The sequence below is a fragment of the Pteropus medius genome, unplaced genomic scaffold, assembly GCF_902729225.1.
Source record: "Pteropus medius unplaced genomic scaffold, Ma_sr-lr_union100, whole genome shotgun sequence".
In the NCBI taxonomy this organism is placed as follows: Eukaryota; Metazoa; Chordata; class Mammalia; order Chiroptera; family Pteropodidae; genus Pteropus; species Pteropus medius.
In genome coordinates, this window is record NW_024351730.1 from 24,611,625 (window position 1) to 24,632,985 (window position 21,361).

The window sequence follows — 21,361 nt, forward strand, 5'->3', positions numbered from 1 at the left end:
ACATAAATGTTTACCAAAAACATGTAGGGCCCCTCTTCTCAAACTGGGCTGCATAGCAGAATTGGCCAGAGTTTAAAAAATGCCAATGCCTGTGTCTCGCCCCCAGGGATTCTGCTTTAATTGGTACAAGGCGGGGCTATTCTATCAACTACTTTCTACTCCCTGGTAATTAGCCATCTGTATGGTATTTTACCAACTGTGAGACTGTTTTGATTGGTCAGGTCTTTGTGTCGAGCTGAATTCTGCATTGCAGTGCTTACTGTGCGGAAAGGTTGCGGTGCCTCTATTTGCCTTAATCCGTTTTCCTCTCACTTCCTTACTCGTTTTCTCAGTGGAGATAAGTGACTACCACAGCAGCAGCAGCAGCCCTGGCTGATCATCACTGAAAATACCAAAGAAAGAACTGGGCTGCCTCCTGAATATCTTTTCCACTGAGGGTTAATTTATGAAGCTTTTTTTTTTTTTTAATAACTTTCTCTACATCTTGCAAAAACTTTTCCCTCCTGAGAAACAAACTATTAGCTTATTGGTGAAAAACTATAAGCAAAAAGTTTTAGAACAGCTTGTCTGTCTCTTTGGGACAAGTTAGAAAATTCTGAAGCGAGCAGAAGCATAGTAAGTGCTTGCTTTCTTTTAAAGCTACTTCTGGGGAGAGGGGAGGCTTTTGTAATGGTAAATTTTACTCTGAGAGGAAGAAAGGGTTGATAATCAATCAAAAATGAAGTATTCGTCTGAGTTTTTACAATTTTCTTACTATATTGTAAGACTATTTAAATTTTCTCTGTAAAATACACAGAAAAGTTTTTGATGTGTATATGTGTGAAATAAAAGCAGTCTTGAGAATGACAGTGTAAGAAGTTTTCTCCAAAGGAGTAAAGAGATATATACCACTCGGGGGCTTCAGTGAGAACCCGGAATTCCACGAGGACTTTACAGAATGTTGAAGTGAAAAACCTCCCTGGTTCAACATCTTGGAGTTAAGCTCGGAAGAAGATTTTACATCTGAAAGAATTCGTTTCTCAAAATCTCTCTTTTGACCAGCGTGTAAACATGAAGGATGGGATAACATGCTACAGAAGCACTGCTTTCCTGAATCTGCTTCAAGCGTTTACAATATAACTCGTAGGATTATGTGTTTGGCATGATGAGGACCACAGAGAACTTCAAGGAGACTCATGCCACACTAAACCCTAACACGACCCCCACGGGAAGGTACATTTATCTGGAAGCACTCCTACAGGGAGGAGCTCCCTGGGGTTTTACTTTGAAAGGTGGCCTGGAGCACGGAGAACCATTAATCATCTCTAAGGTATGTTACTTTTCCAATATTGTCTTTATTCCTATTGCTTTTTCCACTTTTAAACTCTTATCGGATCTATCAAAAATGTAAAAATAATGCTGAAGATTGCCTGAATATTGCTTAATTTGCTGTTTTATACCTTGCTGATTATATCTGGAAATATTTTGTGTAGCTTGGTGATTGAAAAAAAAATTGTCTAGCTCATTCAGTAAAATCTGAGGGGAAAATGCTTGTTTGATGGATAATCTTTTTTTTTTTTTTTTTGGTGAATGAAACAGGATAAAAACTGCTACCACATGACCCTTTCAGTTGTAAATCAGTCTAAAGATTAACATGGTTAAGGTTGTGGCGTGATGTATGCTTTTGTATGTGCACCTTTATTTAGCATAAGGCTAGGAAAATATTTTTTTCCCTTCAATTGAAAATATCTAACATTTCAAATTATTTAGAATTTGTTTGTAATTCTGGATAATTGATTGCATAAATATCATTTATTACTTTTTGGCACACTCAGAAGAGAATGAAATCATCTTTCAGTATAATTCAAGGGAAAAACACCATTTCTCTTCTATTTATCTATGTATTTAAAGCAATTTTTAAACTTTTGTCATCCTATAACATGCCTCAGTTCTTCATTTATCTTTGGTGTGGATAAGTATATACACTTAATGAATTATTTTTATGCATTAGGCTTAGTATTTCTGCTTTTCTCTAAAACTGCAGAATTAAGAGAGATTACAGAGATTTCTTTTAAAATTTCAGAATATTAACAGTCTAAAGCAGAATATAAGTGCTTTTCAAGAAAAGCATTGCTCAAGAAAAACTTGTATTTGAGGGGAAATTTTTTTAGTTTGAGGATGGGAAAAAGATAAATAAGCATTTAACCTGAGCTCATTTTAAGCATTTAAAGGTTAGTTTTCATATCCCCCAAAATGTGTGTTTTGAGAGAGACTGAAATGATTTTTACTATTGACAAGTCAGTGGAAATTGGTTTCTAGCAGTCAGCCAAAAGTGTGAAGGATAGCACTATAAGCTGTGTGACTTTTCCTTATCTTTTATAAGAAAACAGAAGGTATGTGTGCATGTGGACCAGTTAGGAAGGCTTCTAGCTGTAGGTAACTAAAAACCTGACTTATAGCGTCCTAAGTAAATTGAGGCTGGTATTTCTCATATTACAAGAAGTGTGCAGGTAAGCTGTCTAGGCAAGGAGCACAGCTCAGTAATGTCAACAGGGCCTTCATTTATCTCTTTTTATGGTGTTGGCTTTCGTCTTCATGGTTGCATGATGGATGCCACACCTCCGGCATTGCATCTTCATTCTGAGCAGAGTTTTGGCTCTTTGTTTGGAAAGGGACACCCTCCCTATCAGACTTACGCTTACACCTCGTTGACCAGAACTGTGCCACATACCTATCCTCAGACCAATTACTGGCCAAAGGGAATGAGATTCCCATGACTAGTTTAAACCAGTCAGGATTTCTCTTGGGTTCTGTAATAGGAACCTACCTTTCTTGATGTTGAAGCATCTCTGCCCACTATTTGAACAAACCGGGGTTCTGTTTTCAAGAAGAAGGAGGCAATGGGTTCTGGGTAGACAACAGAGAATGTCTGCCACAAACATAAACATCATCTCTGCATTTAAAAACTCTGATCATACACTCATTTTGCCTGGCCTCTAATAGTAAAGTATTAAGTGTCCATATACTAGAATACAGTTTGCTGCCAGACTCAGTTCTACCACTAACGAGCCAGTCTTCTAGGACTCCATTTTATCTGCAGAGTGGGAGTATACTATTATCTCCTTTATCAGAATGTGTGGGGATTAAATGAGACCGTGCATTAGAGGAGTTGGCATAGGGCCTAGTACACAGAAGGAGCTCAAAAAAATCTTAGCGAAGATTGTGATTATTGCTTTTCGTCATTATAGGAGACATTTGTATTAGTATACAGATTTGGCTGCTGTGCAAAGATCCAAAATAACAATAGCTTAAACAATATAGGTATTTGTATCTCTCTCATACAACCATCTGAACATAAACAAAACTGAAAGTTGGCTGCATGGTGTCAAGGACCCATGTCCCTTCTACTTTCTTCCTTCCATCTTTGGGGTGATGCCCCATCTGCATGTTCCTAGGTGACTTGCCACAACATGTCTCCCTCTTCCAATTTTAAGGACACTTGGGATTGGGCCTACCAGGATAATCTCCCTATATTAAGATCGGTTGAGTAAACTCAATTCCATCTGCAACCTTAACTCTCCTTTGACATGTAACCTACCACATTCACAGGTTCCAGGGATTAGAATGTGGATGTCTTTGAGGGAGAGGGCATTATTTTGCCAACCAGCAGGATATTTGAACACTGGTAAAAGTCCATATAATTAAGACACTACCAGGGATGAGACTAAAGTGAAATTTAGTGGCTGATCATGCATATCCAAGATCTTCTTTCTAGGGCAATGAAAAATGTGCACATTAGCTCATACAATGCTAACCAAATGCTCGCTGTTTCCCCAATGTAGGGTGACCCGCACTATAGGGGAAGGGATGGGACAGTACACATTGAGTCATACATTTGAAAGTCATGTACATTTATACAAAACAGTTATAAGCTGCCAGGTATGAATGACAATATAATGAATGAAGTATCATTTTTCTTTAGGTACAAATGAGGCAGGAGAATGAATGGGGAAAAAGGAACTACAAAAGGGTGGCAATAAATTGTTGTCAAATCACTTTCTTTGAGATTTAATGTCCTTGAAAAAGAAAGGTGTGGTTGAGGAAAGAGCCTCTGTAATCTGTGAACTTCAAAAAGAAAGGATAACTTAAAAAAAAAATAGTGATTATATGTGGAAGCTCAAGTAACCTGATAGTTCAGGAAGTTGGCAGTATGATTTTATTATGACTCACTTTGCATTGTGGCTGAGAAAAGCAGTTCCACCTGCAGTGAGGATGCACCTGCCCCGAGGGTTCATAAATCAAGTAAAAACTAAGACAAAAACAACTACTGCTGGCACTTACTGAGGGCTTCCTATGTGCGAAACTTTATTCCAAGAGATCCATATTTATTAGCTCCTTTACTTTTCACAATTCCACGAGTAAGGTAATGTTATTATGCCAATTTTATACATGAGAAATCGAGACACAGAATTCGAATAGTTGAATCTGAAGCTCTCATAGCTGGTAAGTGATACAGTTGGAATTTGAATCCAAACGTTCTAGTTCCCCAGTGTCCATGCACTTAACACACTATGCCATTCAGTCGTCGTTGCCTACCAAATATTTGGCTCTATCTAGATTCTAGAGCTAGTATCTGGGTAAAATATGGGATTAATCGTTTGTTGCATGTGTTTTAAAATTTATTAGAGGAAAATAATTTTAAAAAACTTAGTCCCATCAGGTCCCATAAAATAGGTATGACTGCTGCTCAAGCAAACCCTGTAAGTAGTTCAAGGGCCATAAAAAGGAGGGGCCACTTAACATTTCTTACTAAGTATCTTTGTGGTGTCCTCACCCTAAAAGTCACCTTTTTTGTACACTTTAAAGGATTAAAACTTCCACGTGTACTTCATTTGCTTCCATGGCCTAAGATTCCTTAAGAAGAAGACTATAATTTATAAAGAAGTATGAGCTCAGCCTTTCAGAAGAAGAGGAAGAAGAAGTTGGCCTATTTTAGTTACATGGGGGAAAATTCTAAGCGAACCTACCAGACTCAGTGGATGCTCTGGGTCTTGGATGCTCATGACTCTGGAGGGTTGGCCACTGGAATGAGTTGGCCTGGAGGCGCTTAGACTGTCCCATAACCACGGCAGAGCTGTAACCAGCAGAGAGATCCTTGAAATGGTCAAATAGAGATTCCCTGGAAGAGCTTTTGAATAAACGAAGTGGTTCTGTATGGCCCTATTGTTGAAATGATTGTACTTGTGAAAAAAATTGGCTATATCAGAGGGCTGAGTTGAAAGACAAGGTAACTCAGACGTACCTGCTGCAACAGGATTCTTGGTGCTATATACCTGGTCTCTAAGTCCTATGCTTTTAGCCCTTGCTGTAATTTGTCTAAAAAAATAAAAACATTTTCTCTTCTGTGTATTAAAAAAAATTCTAGGCTTCAGAATTTAGGGCGAACCATTGCCCCAGTTTCCTGTATCTCTTACATCATTTGGCACTCAAAGCCTATAGTCCTGATTCTGACTCCCAGGTGGTATTTTTGCTCTGGCTGGACTCTCTCCTGCGCCATCTTGTGTATAAATCCTGTTGGTTCTATCTTCCACACCATCGCCCCTCCTTCTCTGAAACTCCTTCTTCCACCTGTAAACCACCATCCTCTTCCTGTCAATCTGAGTCACAGCCTTCCTGTAAGCCTTCTCTACCACAGCTTGGCTCACTAACCCTATCCCATCTTCATCTTTACATTCTTTGTCTATAGGGGTGTTTGCTTGTGAAATCGAAGGCACCCTTAAACATATGTCCCTTGGCTTTCTGTTGGCTGACACTACTCATATTTTATTTTATTTTTTTTCCCCTCTTTAATTCCCCCCTGCCCCTTCCACACCTGACCTTTGGATATTGCCGTTTCCCCTTAAGAACTGAATCTCTGAAGACAGGCATCTCCTCCCACTCGCTCGTTGCATGCTCCCTGGGGCCCCCAGGGGGCCTGGCACACCTGAGGTATGGTCCGTGGCTCCAACTGGGGCACGAACCCAGGACTTTCTGCATGTAAAGCAGACATGCTAACCACTACACTATGGAGCCACCCCCGACACTACTCATTTTAAAATGGATTCTTTCATTGGGTTCTTCTAGCCTTAGCAATATGATTTGATTCCCTGAGTCCTCTTCACAATTCCTCTGAGGAGAATCATCCAAACATCCCAGTCAACCTGCCATTTTAAAGTGAAATGACCTCCTTTACTGTACTGCGAGGAGTCTTGGTAATATAAACAGTCCATAGGGTAGGAAATTAGGTTTGGAGTATACTTAAATTAGATGACAATGCTGAGATTTCCTCATTTCTGGATTTTCTATATTCGTCTGTCCAGATTCAGCACTTTACAAACTTCTAGCTTCCTTGGTGTTTTTCAGTTTCAACGCATCAGTATCAGTCAAGTAATCTCTCTTGGGCCACTTCTTCTGCACTAAAACAAGGCTTATTTTATCAATTCTTTAGCTATGGTTTGTGAGTTCAATGTGAAATTGACTTTTAGGCAGTTTCCCAAGACGCTGGGCTGGTTGATTTAATTCACTCCAAAGTCATCTTTTCCAAGTATCAAGCTAGATCAGCTTGTTACTGACTTTTCAAACTATCCGGTTTTTTTTTGTTGTTTTTTTTTTCCCCCCTGAGGTTCTCTCTTTACCTCTCTTACTCTTTCCTTTAACATCCTTTGCCCTTCATACCAGGCTAGCCTCATCTCTCTGCTGTCCTTGAGCTAATTTGTTTGTTCCGTCATTGTTCCATCCCCTTCTGCCCTGTATTTGCATTAATTCCTCCTTCCTCCCCAGCACCTTTATTCATTCCATCTTCTAATACAAGTAGTTATTTGCTTTTGGCATCCTACCAATACATTATAATCTCTTCAAAGCCAAATGAGTTTCACTCAGGCTATATATCCTGCTTCTTCCAGCAAAATACTTCTCATTTCGCACACAATAAATGCTCAGTAAGTGTTAAATGCCTTATAGGATTTCAGAGCCATAAAGAATCTCAGCAATCATCTAATCCAGCTTCCTCATTGCACAGAGAGAAAATGAGACAATAAATTCATTTATTTGCTAAGATGGTTTCTGCCTTAGCAAACTAATTGTGTGTGTGTATAAAGCTCAACTAGTGAGGGAATAATTGCTTTCTGGTTGTTCCATTCATAGTTTTGTATGAATCCGAGCTTCCCTGTTAGGCTGTTAACTTCTAGAAGAATCTTTCTTCCCTCCCTCCATTCCTCCCTCCCCGGCTACCTTTTTTCTTCCTTCTTTCCTCCTGTTCTCCTTTTCTTTCTGTTATCCATAGTGCTTAAACTATACATAATAATGACAAAAATAAAAATGGGTTAATAAAGATGAAGATAAATTAATATTAAAGGGGATCTTCTTTAAAATCTTTGTTAGAAAGATGTAGAGGGCTGTGTGAAACAGGATACTAATAAAACCCGTTTAAAAAAAATAAGGCAGGGAAGTTGAGTTTGACTCTCAATTTAATGATATATTGCACATATTTAATGTTCGGTAAATGTCTATTGAATTGAATTAGATTGATACCATGCTGAGGTTGTGTGCCATATGGATCTTAGCATTAATAAGGATTCTGCTTTCTTTTAAGCTAATAGATTCCCAAGTCAATGCCTCCTATGCGGGGAACGCAATTTAAGAAATATTTGTCTCATTTTAGTGAACCCACGATGTGATTGCAGACACATAATGAGAGACTTTCTATCAATTTCTAAAAAAAAAAAACAACACCCAAAAGGACATTATGGACTAACCCATAGGCAGATTTGTCCACATCTCTTCCTTTGATGTCCTTCCAAACAGCAAACATCTTGATCTAAACAGTTACAGAGTTGGTGTTTTCTCCTGCTTGGTCCATTCCAGGAGTCCATCCATCTATCACGCTCTGACATCGCAGGCCCTTGTCAATAAAACAAAATGAGGCAAAGACTGTCTGCTAAATCTAAGCATTGTTTCTTCCGCTTTCCTAATGACTTTCCCCATACGAGAGAACTTGTATATCTTGATCTGTAGAATGGAAGTGACAGTTCTTTCCTGCCTTCACAGGAGGCTTTTCTAACTTGGCAGACTGATGTGCAGAACATTCTGTCCTGGGCAATCTGAGCCTAAATTTGTACTTGAGTCAACTGCATTTTTTCATTCTTCAGCCATCTATTTATTGTATCCTCCATTTTGAACTGCATTTTATCTTAGAGATTTATGAGATTTGTCTAAAGTCTTTATTTTGAAGTGCTCTTTGGTATGTTTGTATTGATTTAGGGTTGTAATTTCTACGTTATCTTTTTTTTCTTTCCATTTTAGGCAAAGCTGTCCAGTATAGCAAAATACAGAGCTCGGAGTGAAAATAAACAAGTTTCATTTCAACCATAGGCTTTACTGGCTATGTGACCATGGGCAAGTAATTTAGCTTTCTGGAACCTCGATTTCCTCATCTTTAAAAATAGGACATTTTCACCTAATGGAGTTGTTATAAGTGTCCAATGGATTAAGCTGTACAACAGTGCTTTAAAATGACAAAACACAATTTAGAGTTTAGTTATGATATGATGATATGGACCAGTGGGAGATCATTAGATACTAAACGGAAGTTAGCACCTCATGTAACAAAGGTGATACTTGGCTGAATTTCTGTATCATGGCCAACGGTTGCTACCTCACACTGAAACCCTGAACAGATAATTCCCTGTTCTCATGGAGCTTATATTCCAGTAGAAAGAGACTGGCAAAAAAAAAAATAAATATCATGTTTGGACATAATTTCAGGGTTGGTAAGTATTATTAAGAAAAAACAAAACAAACAAACAAAACAAAACCAAAAATATAAAATGATGGCTTTCGGAATGATAGTTTTGGTGAGGTAGAGGTATGGGGATCAAGGTTTGCTTTAAATAGGATAATTAGAGAAGAGTCTTCTGATTAGATCTCATCTGAACTAAGACCTGATGGATGAGAAATAAGACCTCAGACATACAAACAGTTTTGTAAGTTGGGCTGAGACAGGAAATTCTTGGAATATTTCAGAAACAAGAAAAAAGTCAGGGTTATTGGAGTATAGTATCTTAGTCTGTTCAGACTGCTATAACAGAATACCATACACTAGTTGGCTTATAAACAACAGACATTTATTTCTTATAGTTCTGGAGGCTGGAAAGTCCAAGATCAAGGCAAAGGCAGATCTGACATCTGGTGAGGGCTCGCTTCCTGGTTCATTGATGGTATCTTCTTACTGCGTCCTCACAAGTCAGAAGGGGCAAGGAAGATTGCTGGAGTTTCTTTTATGAGGGCATGAATCCCATTTACAAGGGCTCCATCCTCATGACTGAATCACCTCCCAAATGCCCCACCTCCAAATACCATCACATTGGGGAAATAGGTTTCAACATATGAATTTTGGGAGAATACATTTTCAGGATGTAGCGGTAAGCAAGAGAGAGAGTGGTATGATATAAAAATGGAAAAGTTGTCGGGTCTCAGATCATATGGGACTTTGTAGGCAGTGGGAAGGACCTTGAACCGGACTTAAATGCTGGATGTGAGGGTCTATCACACCGTGAGTAATTCTCTACTTACGATAGATGAGCCAATTGATTGCATGTATTTAAACACTGGGAGATTTTTTTAGTGCAGGCTATTAAAGCCGCCGTCTCTTCTCTCCCTCATATGTTTCTAAGGCACTTCCAAAAGACAGCTGTCAAAATTTATTGTGATTTATGGAATGATGTATAAGCAAACAGTAAATATTCTCGTTTGATTAGTTGGGAGAAGGTTCTCCTCTTCTACTCCATAACTATTGACTCTTGGTTTATTTTTCACTTCAAGCCAACAAGATTTCCTGGGGTTACTTTTGTCATAGTAATGCGATTAACTTTACTGGGGTCCTGCTCTGTAATAAGCTTGCTAACTCACATAAACTTTATAAAATCCTTGAGGTATAGGTCCTATTATTATTTCCATTTTATAGATGAAGAAACTGGAATCTTGCTTAAGGTCATAAAAGTAGATAGAGGCTGATCTAAGATCTTTTAAACTTGAAGCCTGAAAAACACCTTTTATGGTAAAAAAAAAAATGCATTGTCATTTTATCATTCTAAAGAATCCTTACATCCACTTTGTCCCATGTCACAATAAACTGGTGGAAAAAGTGGGATGTGTGAAAAAATCAGGCAGCTCAATGGCATTTGAAGGTAGCTTGCGCCATGAAATGAGGTGTGTGCCTGAGACGTCAACCTTAGGAATTGGACTCCTCATATCGTCCCAGGTCCTGCTTCCTGCTACTTTTTACTTCTGCAAGGATCTGACCTTGGTTTCAGATCACCTCTCTGATTGTTGTTTTTCAACTGAGATCTTGTTGTGTTTTCGTCTTCACACACAGTCATCATCTTTGCCTTTGTTTTTCTATCACGTCGTTAACTTCTCAGTTGACTTAACTTTTCCCCTCCCCACCAGCCTAAACCCTATGGCTTACCTCTTGAGCTGTATACATTCCATCTCATGGTTAAGCCATGATAAAACCTTAACCCTCAAATCCGGGCTATTACCAAGGAGAAACGGTAATTGACTGAATGAAATTAAACAGTTGAAAGCTAACAGGGGCTAGATATAGTTAATATAGAAAATCAGATTTGGGCTTCAAACAGAGCACTGATTTTCTGGGATACCTCAAGTTCATGCTCCTCAATGTGGTGAAGAGACTTAGATATGAGATCAGTACCCCAGCACATGCTCTTTCATGTAGGAGTGTCCATTGTATTAAATTTTGTGTTATTTTGTTTGTTTCTTTCTAGCTCTTGCTTAGTTCATAATACAGCGCATCTCTCTGTTCTGCTTCCAGCTTGTCTCCTGCTTAGGTAACTATCTCCACACTCAGCTGTCTGCTCTGGTTCCATGACTCTCAGCAGCTCCCGCCTTCCCTGACAGGCATACTTTCTGCCTCTCCTAATGGTACACTCAGTTGGCGTAATCCTGAGGTGTCAGCACATAGTCCTTGCCCTCAAAGCCACTGCTGCTTGTGATATCCGTCATCCAATCTTGGTTCCTGGAAAACTGGTTCAGACAGACCCTAAAATTCTAAATATCTCAAAATTTAAAAATAAGTATGACATGAATTTGGAATCAAAACACAGACAATCTAAGTGAAATAAGCATTCTTCAGATTAGTTGGACAAAGTGCCTAACGCTCTGGGTATTAAATTAGATCCTGAGCCACACATTTGCTAGAAGGGAGGAAAAAAGATTAGACTTCTAGAACTAATTGCCATATTCTGTTCTTTTGAAATGTTAAAATTTTTAATGGAGGAAAACTTATGTGTATAATTCAAGCTTTTATCATCTTGTGTCTAGTCCTTGAGAAGGTCACATTTTTTAGGCCTTGTCTCATGGAAACTGGGAAGTGAGCTGCTGGAAATCAGGCCCAGGGTTTGGCTCGGTTCCAGAAATAAATATATATGTTGGGTGTTGAGACAGAAGATTAAAAAACTAGAGTAAGTAAACTTTGGGAATGAGAAGGCAGAAAATACCTGACACTTTTCTGTCATTTCTTGTTTTCGTTTTGTTTTGTTTTGTTTTTTGGTATTCTCACTTTTGAGTAATTACTAATGAGCAGGAGGTCAAAAGCAAGGCAGCCATTGACCTAAGTATAAGCAGCAGGAAGGTTGCAAGAATTTGTCTTGTTCTTTAGGATTGCATTTACAGTTGCATAGTGGTGCTCTTGGATCAATGTTTACAATTAAATAAGTTGTTGGTTCTCTCTTGAAAGAATTACGGTCACAGTTTCCCTTCTATATGTAAGTCAATAAATTTTACCTTTAAGAAGTTATTGGTGTGGATTCTTTCAGTGAACTAAGATGTATTGTGAATTTCTGAACTTGGGCACTGTGAAGTACTGTAGCTACCTTTCCTCTTAATGAGCAAGGGCAAAATAAAGAAGGGAAAACTGTAAGGCAGTAAGAAGGAAATGGATATATAATAACAATATTTACATTTACTTATTTTCCTCTGTGGGTCAGGCACTATATTAGGTTCTTTTACTTATTATTTCATATAATGAGATTTGTTTTTATATATGAGAAAACAGGTTTCCTCATATATAAAAATGATGGAGCCAGGATTTAAAGCTAAGTTATTTCATGCATTCACTAACACATTCAATCAACATATTATTTATTGACTGCCTGAAGCATGACAGCATTGTGGAAACAACAGCAAACAAGGTCCCTGCACCGCAAAGGGCATGTGTTCTGTTTTGAAGCTGACCCAGTTGTTGCCACACCCAAGTCCCCTCACCTTTCACTTCTGCGCACGTTGGCTTGACTTCCAACTGAAACGTCTGCATTTTTTCTCTTAAGGATTTCATTTTGCCTTTTTTGCCACCTGGTCAATGATTCTGGGAGCAGCCTTCAACCCATGACTGAGCGGAGTTGATAGGTAAACAGCTCAGCTCCCTCATTCCTTGGATGGGATAACTGAGGAGTGTGTTTTCCGCCAGCTCTTAGAGTTGCCCCCGGCAGAATTAAGCTTCCTTTCCCCGCCTCCTTTGAGCAGTTCCCTCTGTTTTCTTTACTTCCCAGATAAAACTTGGATCTGAAGGCTTGTCTCAGAGTCCGCTTCTGGGGAAACCCAAACCAAGATAACCACCATTTAGGGAATGCTTACTAAGTGCAAGCCAGGATCTGAAGTCTGAGGCAGATTATAACCACAATGTAGGAATCACATCATATCTTAGACCTAATATTTTTTTTCGGTTGCTGAGAGAAGGAGAAGTTCATTCCTAGGGTGATGTTTTGTACTTCTCTCTTTCATCTTCTACCCTCTCACACAGAGGAACCTGCCTTTCTCTTTTTCTCCACTGAATGGCTTTGATGAGTTACTCTCTGTTTTTATCATCCCTTCTTTGTGTATCAATCAAGCATCAAGAGAGTTTCCACTCCCATCCAAGAGGAGGACCCAGTCTCTTGTGCTACAGGTTCTGTTATTCCGTAGGTTCTGTAGGTTAGTGGCTATGGAAAATGTGGCCCCCTGAGCAGAAGAGACAGAGAAAATTTTATCTGATCCTTCTGGAGCTCTCTGAACATAGTTTCTTTTCTAGACTTTTACTTATGTTGCTTCTTTTCTTTCTCAGTTCTTAATATAAACAGAGCACAAGAAGAACAGTAAACAACACACTGTTTTTTAGTCCAGAATATTTGACAGTATAACATGGAAATAGTATGAAGTTTGGCACCTAAGCAAGTAATAAAATATAACATAATTCCCAACCTATGCCAACCCCAAAATAACAGAATAACTTTTCAACAGTAAAATGTGGTTTCCTTGTATAACTTGTCCCTCTGCCAAATTCAATACAAGAAGCTTCTTTTCTTTTGGAGCTTTTTCTTTTCCCCACAGTATGATGATTCTTTGACTCACTATGTTTTCCTTTTCCAATGTCCTTGTTTTTTCTTGAGTTCACTCAAGACTGACAAACGGTAGTTGCATATGACAGCCATTATTCTTCCTTAAACCTCAACTTGATCTTGAATGGATAGAATAATGAACAGATTTTATGTAATATAATCAATTTTATGTAATATATGAAATTGTCAGTTCAAGAGAAACTAAACATGCTTCTAGTCCTCTCTTTTCTAAATTCACATTTCAGTACAATAATGCAAAAGGCATTGTTCTTTCTTTTAGTTAAAGCACTTTTATAGCAGTCTGAACTCTGAATAATGGAGCTAAACATATACTCTATTAAAAAAGAGAAGGTAAGGAAGATAAGTATTTGCTTCTTTCTATTAGTGGGAATTAACGAGCATTTAAAAAAATTGTGTTTGTGTGTGTGTAAGCACAGGGAAGGGCATTTCATCATAATGAGGGAGGTCTTGGCAAGTCAGTGTTCATTTTAACCTCATGGCATTGATTGCTGAACACATTTATGCCTACTCTAGCCCCAGTGAGCCTGTGGAATAGAAAGTCATTCAGAAAGTAGTACAGAATAAAATCATCACCTCTCCTCCCATCGCTTAAGCAGGGAAACGATGCATTCTTCTTAGTCAAAACTTCTTGGTTTGTCCTTTTATGCTGTCACAGAGATTAAAAATATTCCTTTCTATACATTGCTGATGGGAATACAAATTGGTGCAGCCACTTTGGAAAAACAGATGGCAATTTCTTAAATAAAATGTTAAACATAGAGTTACCAGATCACCCAACAATTATGTTTGTACCAAGGAGAAATGAAAGCATAAGTCTGTACAAAGACATACTCAAATGTTCATGGCCACATTGTTTATAATAGCCACAAGTGGAAAAAAGTCTAAATGCTCATCAACTGTAAACAAAATATGGTATAGCCATATAATGGAATACTATTTGGCAATAAAAAGGAACAGAATACTGACACATGATGTAACAGGGATAACCCTCAAATATGCTTAGTTAAAGAAGGCAGACACAACCCCCGCCCCCGCCCTGCCACCACCACCACATGCTATGTAATTCCATTTATTGCAGGTGTCCAGAAGAGTCAAATCTATATACAGAAAGTAGAGTAGGGGCTGCCAAAGGCTATGGTTGGGAATGTAGAGTAACTATAAGTGAGTACAAAATTTCTGTTTGAGGTGATGGAACTGTTCTGAAAGTAGATCACAGTGATGGGTGCACAGCTCTGACTTTTTCTTTACATTTAGTTGTAAAGAAAAAGACCACTTTTATTTCGATAATAAAAATGAGAAGAAACAGAAAGACAGAAAATAAATAAGAATCACAAAGTAGATTATTATTCAACATGTTAAGCATTCAGTATTGATTTAATTCGCTGAAATTTAAAGTAGTAGAGGAAGATGACCAAACTGAAGCTCTAAAAAACATTGCAGAGTCCTAATTACTTAAGGAATCAAGACACTCTAAAAAGTTGTTCATAAGGCAAGTTAGGGAATGAGACATACTATGCCACATTCAGAAGACGTAGGAAGAGGAATTCCAGGATTTTCTCTGAAGCCAGAGTGTCTTTCTCACTGTCAGATAGCAGAATCTTAAATCTCTATGTTTAATTCTACCCATATTTTGTGTACCATATGTCTTTGGAGAATTAAAGTGTAGTGTCCTGGGAAAGCAAAATAATGTAAAATACAAAAAAGATTTGCCAAATTACTGAGGATAGAATTTCATCCTTTAGTGGAGTTTGAGGATGCAAAGGCATTTAACATTGTAACAGAAAAAAATGGTAGCAATACAGAAGAGTAGGGGTGCTTGAAATTTGAGAATTTTTGTTCATTATTATGTCAATTTAGTAGAGTCTCACCACTTTAGGGGTTATGAAGGTGATAAGCTGCTAAACTGCTTAGATTATACAGAAGGCAAAGAAGCGTTTCAGAGGAGGAGTAAGGAAGCATTTCACAAGGGCCATTGTACACTTTGTAAAGCCATGTGGGGCTCATGGGCCACCTGAGAACAGGAATCCCTTGACCACCGATGATACCGCATTGCTCCCCCTGCCCCCTGGTATCTGTCTTGGCTGTCCACTCCTACTTCTAATGGGGACTCTTGACCTGTGGGAGAAGAGGTGGTAATTGGGGAAAGAGCCTGTCAAGTGTCTACAAATGTTCTAGTCATCCTCCATTCTAATACCTGACGATCCAAACTTAATCAGATCCAAGGAAGCTACAGTGAATGTTTATATGTTTGATTGCTAAGATGTAGTAGAAAGAGATGATGGACACCTGCTGTGCAGTGAACTATTCAATAACATCCACTTTTTTCCTGTCTGTTATAGTCTATAGCTTTTGCATCCACTAGACTTAAAGTGTGTTCTTGAATGGTATAAATTACATTTTCCAGGTTACTTTTGATTTCCCTAAAGTTTTAGAATTGAGACCAAAGAAAGGAAATGCTGGTTGGGGTTGTTAGTAGGACAAATCACTATTTATAAGGGAGTGTGTTAATGAAAGCAGAATTGGAAAGCGATCTATCAAGGCTTTAGAAAAAATGCAATTGGCTTGCCATTTTCTTCTGGGAAAAAAAATCCTCCACAGAGTAAATGTTTAAAATAGTTCATGTACAATAACTAGAAAAATAATTCAGTGAGGTGACTAGTTATAAGATAATTGATGATGATGATAATATAGAAATGTGCGAACTCTTTTCACAAAGATGGCTGGAAAGCGAGGAAGGAAGCGCCTGCCGCTCCCAAAGCAGAAGCCAAACAAAGGCTTTGCAGGCAGAGAAAGCAGTGCTGAAAGGCGCCCGCAACCGCGAAAGAAAAAAAGGAACGCAGGCCACCCACCTTCCTATGGCTAAGACACTGCGGCTACAAAGGCAACCCAAACACCCTCGGAAGAGCGCACCGCGCCCCCTCCCGCAGCGGCCAGGCACAAGCTTGACCACTACGCTATCATCAGGTTCTCCCAACTACGGAGTCAACCATGGAGAAGATAGAAGACAACAATACACCTGTGTTCACTGATGTCAAGGCCAGCACCAGATCGAACAGGCTGTGAAGAGGCTCTATGACATTGACTGGCCAAAGTCAACATCCTGATCAGGCCTGATGGAGAGAAGTAGGCACAAGTTCGACTGGCTCCTGACTTTGATGCTTTGGATGTTGCCAGCAAAATTGAGATCATCTAAACTGAGTCCAGCTGGCTAATTCTAAATATAAAAATTTTTCATTGTAAAAAAAAAAAAAAGTTAAAAGAAATGTGCAGTACATTTTGACAAAAGCTAAAAGCTTTATTGAAGGACATAAAAGGACGCCTGACCAAATGGAAAAATATAACATGTTTTGAGATGGGAAGTCTAAATATTGTAAAGATGTTAGTTTTCCTCAAATTAATCTATCTAATTCCAGAAATATCCAAGGGCATGTTTTGGCAGAATAATGTAAAACATAGCCAATTTTTGGAGAAAATATAAAAATAATGAGTGAAAAATTTCTCTAGTAAATACTAATGTTTATTATAAAACTTTAGTAATTAAAAAAATATGGTTCTTCAAAGGAAACGGAAATACATGTTCACAAAAAGATTTGTACAAGAATGTAGCAGTTATAGCTATAATAGCTTTGAACTAGAAATGGTCTAAATGTCTGACAATGGGAAATGGGTAAAGAGATTGTGGCATATCCACACAGTGGACTACCACTCAACCATTAAAAAGAATCAACTACTGGTACATGTAACAACATGGATAAACTGCATAAACACGGTGCTGAGTGAAAGAAGGCAGAGCACAATATAGTACATACTGAATTATTCCATTTATGTAAATTTTTAAAACAGGAAAAACTAATCATTGGTGAAATAAATCAGAACAATGATTGCTCTGTACTGTGCCTCTGTGACTGAGGCACAAGGCTTCTTTCTGGGTGATGGAAATGTTTCATATCTTAGTAGTGGTATAAGCTCTCTGAATGTATGCTTTTGTCAAAACTCGCTGAATCGTACCTTTAAGATATGTGCATTTTACTCCACATAAATTACATCTTAAATAAAGTATGATACCTTAAACTGTGAGGCAGGAACGAATTGACTAGCCAATGGCCCAATAAGACAAAATAGAAAATTTAGAAATGGATCCACTATATAAATAAGAATTTAGTATATGATAAAAGAGGAATTTTGAATCAGGGAGTTAGAGATATCTGTGTGTGTGTGGAGGGGGAAGCATCGTTTAATAATAATATTGAGACCAGGAACGATAAAAGCTGAATCCACTTCATTCGTAACATCAAAATAAACATTTACATATAAAAATGTGAAATAAATTTACTTCATATATTTCTTTATTGTTTAAATTCTTTTAGGAAGCAAACTTTTCAAATTTTTTTTATTATGGTAATATATACATAACATAAAATTTACCACTGTAAACATTTTTAAGTGTACATTTCTGTGTCATTAAGTATATTCACATTTTTGTACAACTACCACTACCATTTATCTCCAGAATTTTTCATCTTCCCGAATTGAAACTCTGTACCCATCAAACAACTCCTCATTCCCTTCTCCCCCGAGTCCCTGGCAACCTCTACCTCCAATTCTTTCTGCCTCTATAAATTTGACTACTCTAGGTACCTCATGTAAGTGGAATCATACAATATTTGTCATTCTGTGACTGAGACTTACATTTTTGTTCTTTTTAAAGATTTTTGGCTATTTGGGGTCCCTTGAGATTCTATGTGAATTTTAGAATGAAGTTTTTTATTTCTGCAGTAAATGTCATTGGGATTTTGGTAGGGATTGCATTGAATCTGTAAATTGCTTTGGGTAGCATTGATATTTTAACAATATTAAGTCTTCCAATCCAAGAACATAGGATGTCTTTCCATTCATTTTGTGTCTTCCTTCATCTTTCAGCAGTGTTTTATAATTTTCAGTGTGCATGTCTTTCACCTCCTTGGTTAAATTTATTCCTAAGCATTTTTTCTTTTTGATGTTTTTGCAAATGGAATTATTTTCTTAATTTCCTTTCAGATTGTTCATGGTTAATATATAGAAGTACAACTAATTTTTGTTGATTAATATATAGAAGCACAACTAATTGTATGTTGATTTTGTATCCTGCAGTTTTAATGAATCCACTTATTAGTTCTAATAGGCTGGCTTTTTGTTTATTTCACTTTGTTTTGTTTTTTTTTTTTTTGGTTAGCTCTTGGGGTTTTCTACATATAAGATCAAGTCATCTGCAAACAGAAATAATTTTACTTCTTCCTTCGCAGTTTGGATGCTTTTTATTTCTTTTTCTTGCCTATTGCTCTGGCTAGAACTTCTGCTATTATGTTGAACTTTCACCAATGCTAGAATTGGTGAAAGTGGGCAACTTTGTCTTCTTCCTGATCTTAGAGGAAAGCTTTCAGTCTTTTACCTTTGATATAGCTGTGGGTTTTTCATATATGGCCTTTGTTATGTCACACTTTAAAAAATATCTATAAAAGTACTAACATAACATATAGGTAAATATACCATTTGGAAGAAGGAAAGCATGATAACCAAAGGCAAAATAGTAAGGAAAAAAAGGATGATAGATTCGACTACATAAACAATTGATATCTATATGGCAGAAGCTCTAGAAACTAAAACAATATGATAAATAGGGGTAATATTCTTAGTGTAAAAGAGCTCTTACATATAAATAAGAAAAGAATCCATATGCAAAAACTAAATTTGGCAAAGGACATGAACATGCAATTCACAAGAAAAACATAACAAAGAGTTAAGAAATAGTCTAGGAAAATCTAGGAAGAGTGTTTATCCTCCCCAGTAATTAAACAAAAATTGAAATGAGATAGAACTTTTAATTTTTTAAATATTTTAAATCCTTCTTTACAGCCTATAAAATTGACAAAGGTGAGGTAGAATGATAACATGCACTTGGTGATAGTAACTTCATTCATTTTCCATGGGAATACAAATTGGTTTAATCTTTTCTATATGGCACCAAATATTAAACCTTAAAAATGTATATACTCAAAATTATATAACTCTGGGTTTATCCTAAAGAAAAAATCATGCAATATGTATGTACAAGGATGATCACTAATATGTTATCTAAAAGAATAAAAATTTGGAAAAACTCTATCAACTATGGGGCCACTGAACATGGTGATGTATACATACATAAGCATATATAAATGTATATATGGGTACCTATTATATAAGCATGGAAATATATATGTATTTATATATTTTTGAGTGTGAAATAATATGCTAAATAATATGCCTAGCACAGCCCCAATTTTACTTACTTCCATGTTTTTAACCAAATTTGGGAGGATATATACAAAAATATTAAAAATGATTGTGTCTTGGTAGTAGGATTTTAAGTGACATATATTTTTCTCTTTTTTCATTTTTTCCCTAGGATTTCAACAATGAACATGTAATCATGTTCTAGTAATGGTTTTTGTTAGTTAAACAATAGTGATGACTTGTTTTTATTGTTTTAAAATACATAACTCATGATATTTACCATTTTAACCATTTTTAAGTGTACAATTCAGCAGCATTAAGTACATTTATATTGTTGTGCAGCTATTACCACTATCCATCTCCTGAACTTTTTCATCTTCCCAAACTGAAACTTTGTACCCAGTAAGCAACACATTTCCATGATCTCGTCCCCTAGCAATGACTTTTTTAAATTAGGAAAATTCTATATTTAATCATGTTTATCCATTCTTTCCCCTTTCCAGCTACGCATATACTTAAAAAATAATTTTATTGAGATACAATTCACGTACCATACAAATCTCCCATCACACATACACTTTTGAAGTACTTTAGCCTTCTTCGTCTTTTTTTTTTTTTAATGAGGAACATAATAACCATGCATGAAGTACAATGTTGAAGATGAATACTCTTGAATTCCTTTGGGAGAAATTATAGGGGAATAATTAGAAGTGAATTTTACCTGCCAGAAACTTGTGTTCACTGTAAGGAAAGGAGCTCCAGGTACCTTCAAAAACTGTTCAAACTGGTTTTAGGTCTGGCTCCCTTCTGAAAGTTGAGTTAAGCTCAAGAGCAGGAATCCATTAATAGGTCAACAGCAGGAGAGGAAGGGGGGATTGGAAAGGGCCTTAGAGCAGCTGCGGTTCATTTGGTAGTTTAAAATTGGCTTTTCTTTTTTCTTATTCCTGCTACCCCCATAGAATCCAGGAAGAATAGAGATGTTTTCTCCTACACATTTGATTATAATAACAGGCCAAGATCTCTTTGAACATGACCAGTAAAGAAAAGAAGCATCCGTGGCCATCAAACTGGGTAAAATAGTAACGTAATCTCTGGTTTGTAGTTTGAATCCTATTAATTATAATTGTGTAGAATTGTACAGTGAGAATGCTTTGAGAGTTTTTAAAGCTAGATTTTTCAAAGACTGCATTCCTCATTAGACCTTCCCCATTAAGGCATGCTTGAATGATGCTACACAGCCGAATAGTTGGGATTTTTTTCCACTCTTGTCATGGTTTGAAGACAAAGGATTCTTCCGCTTGCCAAAGTTCCCCGGAGCCTAGGTTGAGCGGCTGTGACAGCACTTCAGCAGGGAGCTTTTTATTCAGGCTTTGGTTTGCCATCAGGCTTCATTCACTAAACAGGATCAAGTTGGAGCAGTATATGGAGGGGAAAAAAAAAAAATCAATGGAGGAAAGATCCGACACAGCCAGATATGGTGCCATGGACCCACTTTTTCCTTTCACTGGTGCTGAGTCATGATGCAGTCTAGGCTAAGGCACAGAAAATTATAAAATCCTCTTCCTAACTGCTTTGGCTGAAATAATGTCACGACAGTTGAGCAAATGCTAGCATTAATATTGCAGCTTACTTGACTTCTCTGAGAAGCAGCAAGAGCAGTGTAAAAGAGCTGGGGGCCC

General features: G+C 37.4%; 1 protein-coding gene across 2 annotated transcripts in view; it reads left to right on the forward strand.

Moving 5' to 3' along the window:
• The first annotated feature begins 1,126 nt into the window (after positions 1-1,126).
• Positions 1,127-21,361, forward strand: part of SHROOM3 (shroom family member 3) — a 281,729-nt gene continuing 261,494 nt past the window's right edge. For both annotated transcript variants that reach the window (XM_039845506.1, XM_039845507.1), the window contains exon 1: positions 1,127-1,309. In XM_039845506.1, coding sequence (XP_039701440.1) covers positions 1,142-1,309 — 168 coding nt within the window. In that variant the 5' untranslated portion in view covers positions 1,127-1,141. The remainder of the gene's footprint in view (positions 1,310-21,361) is intronic.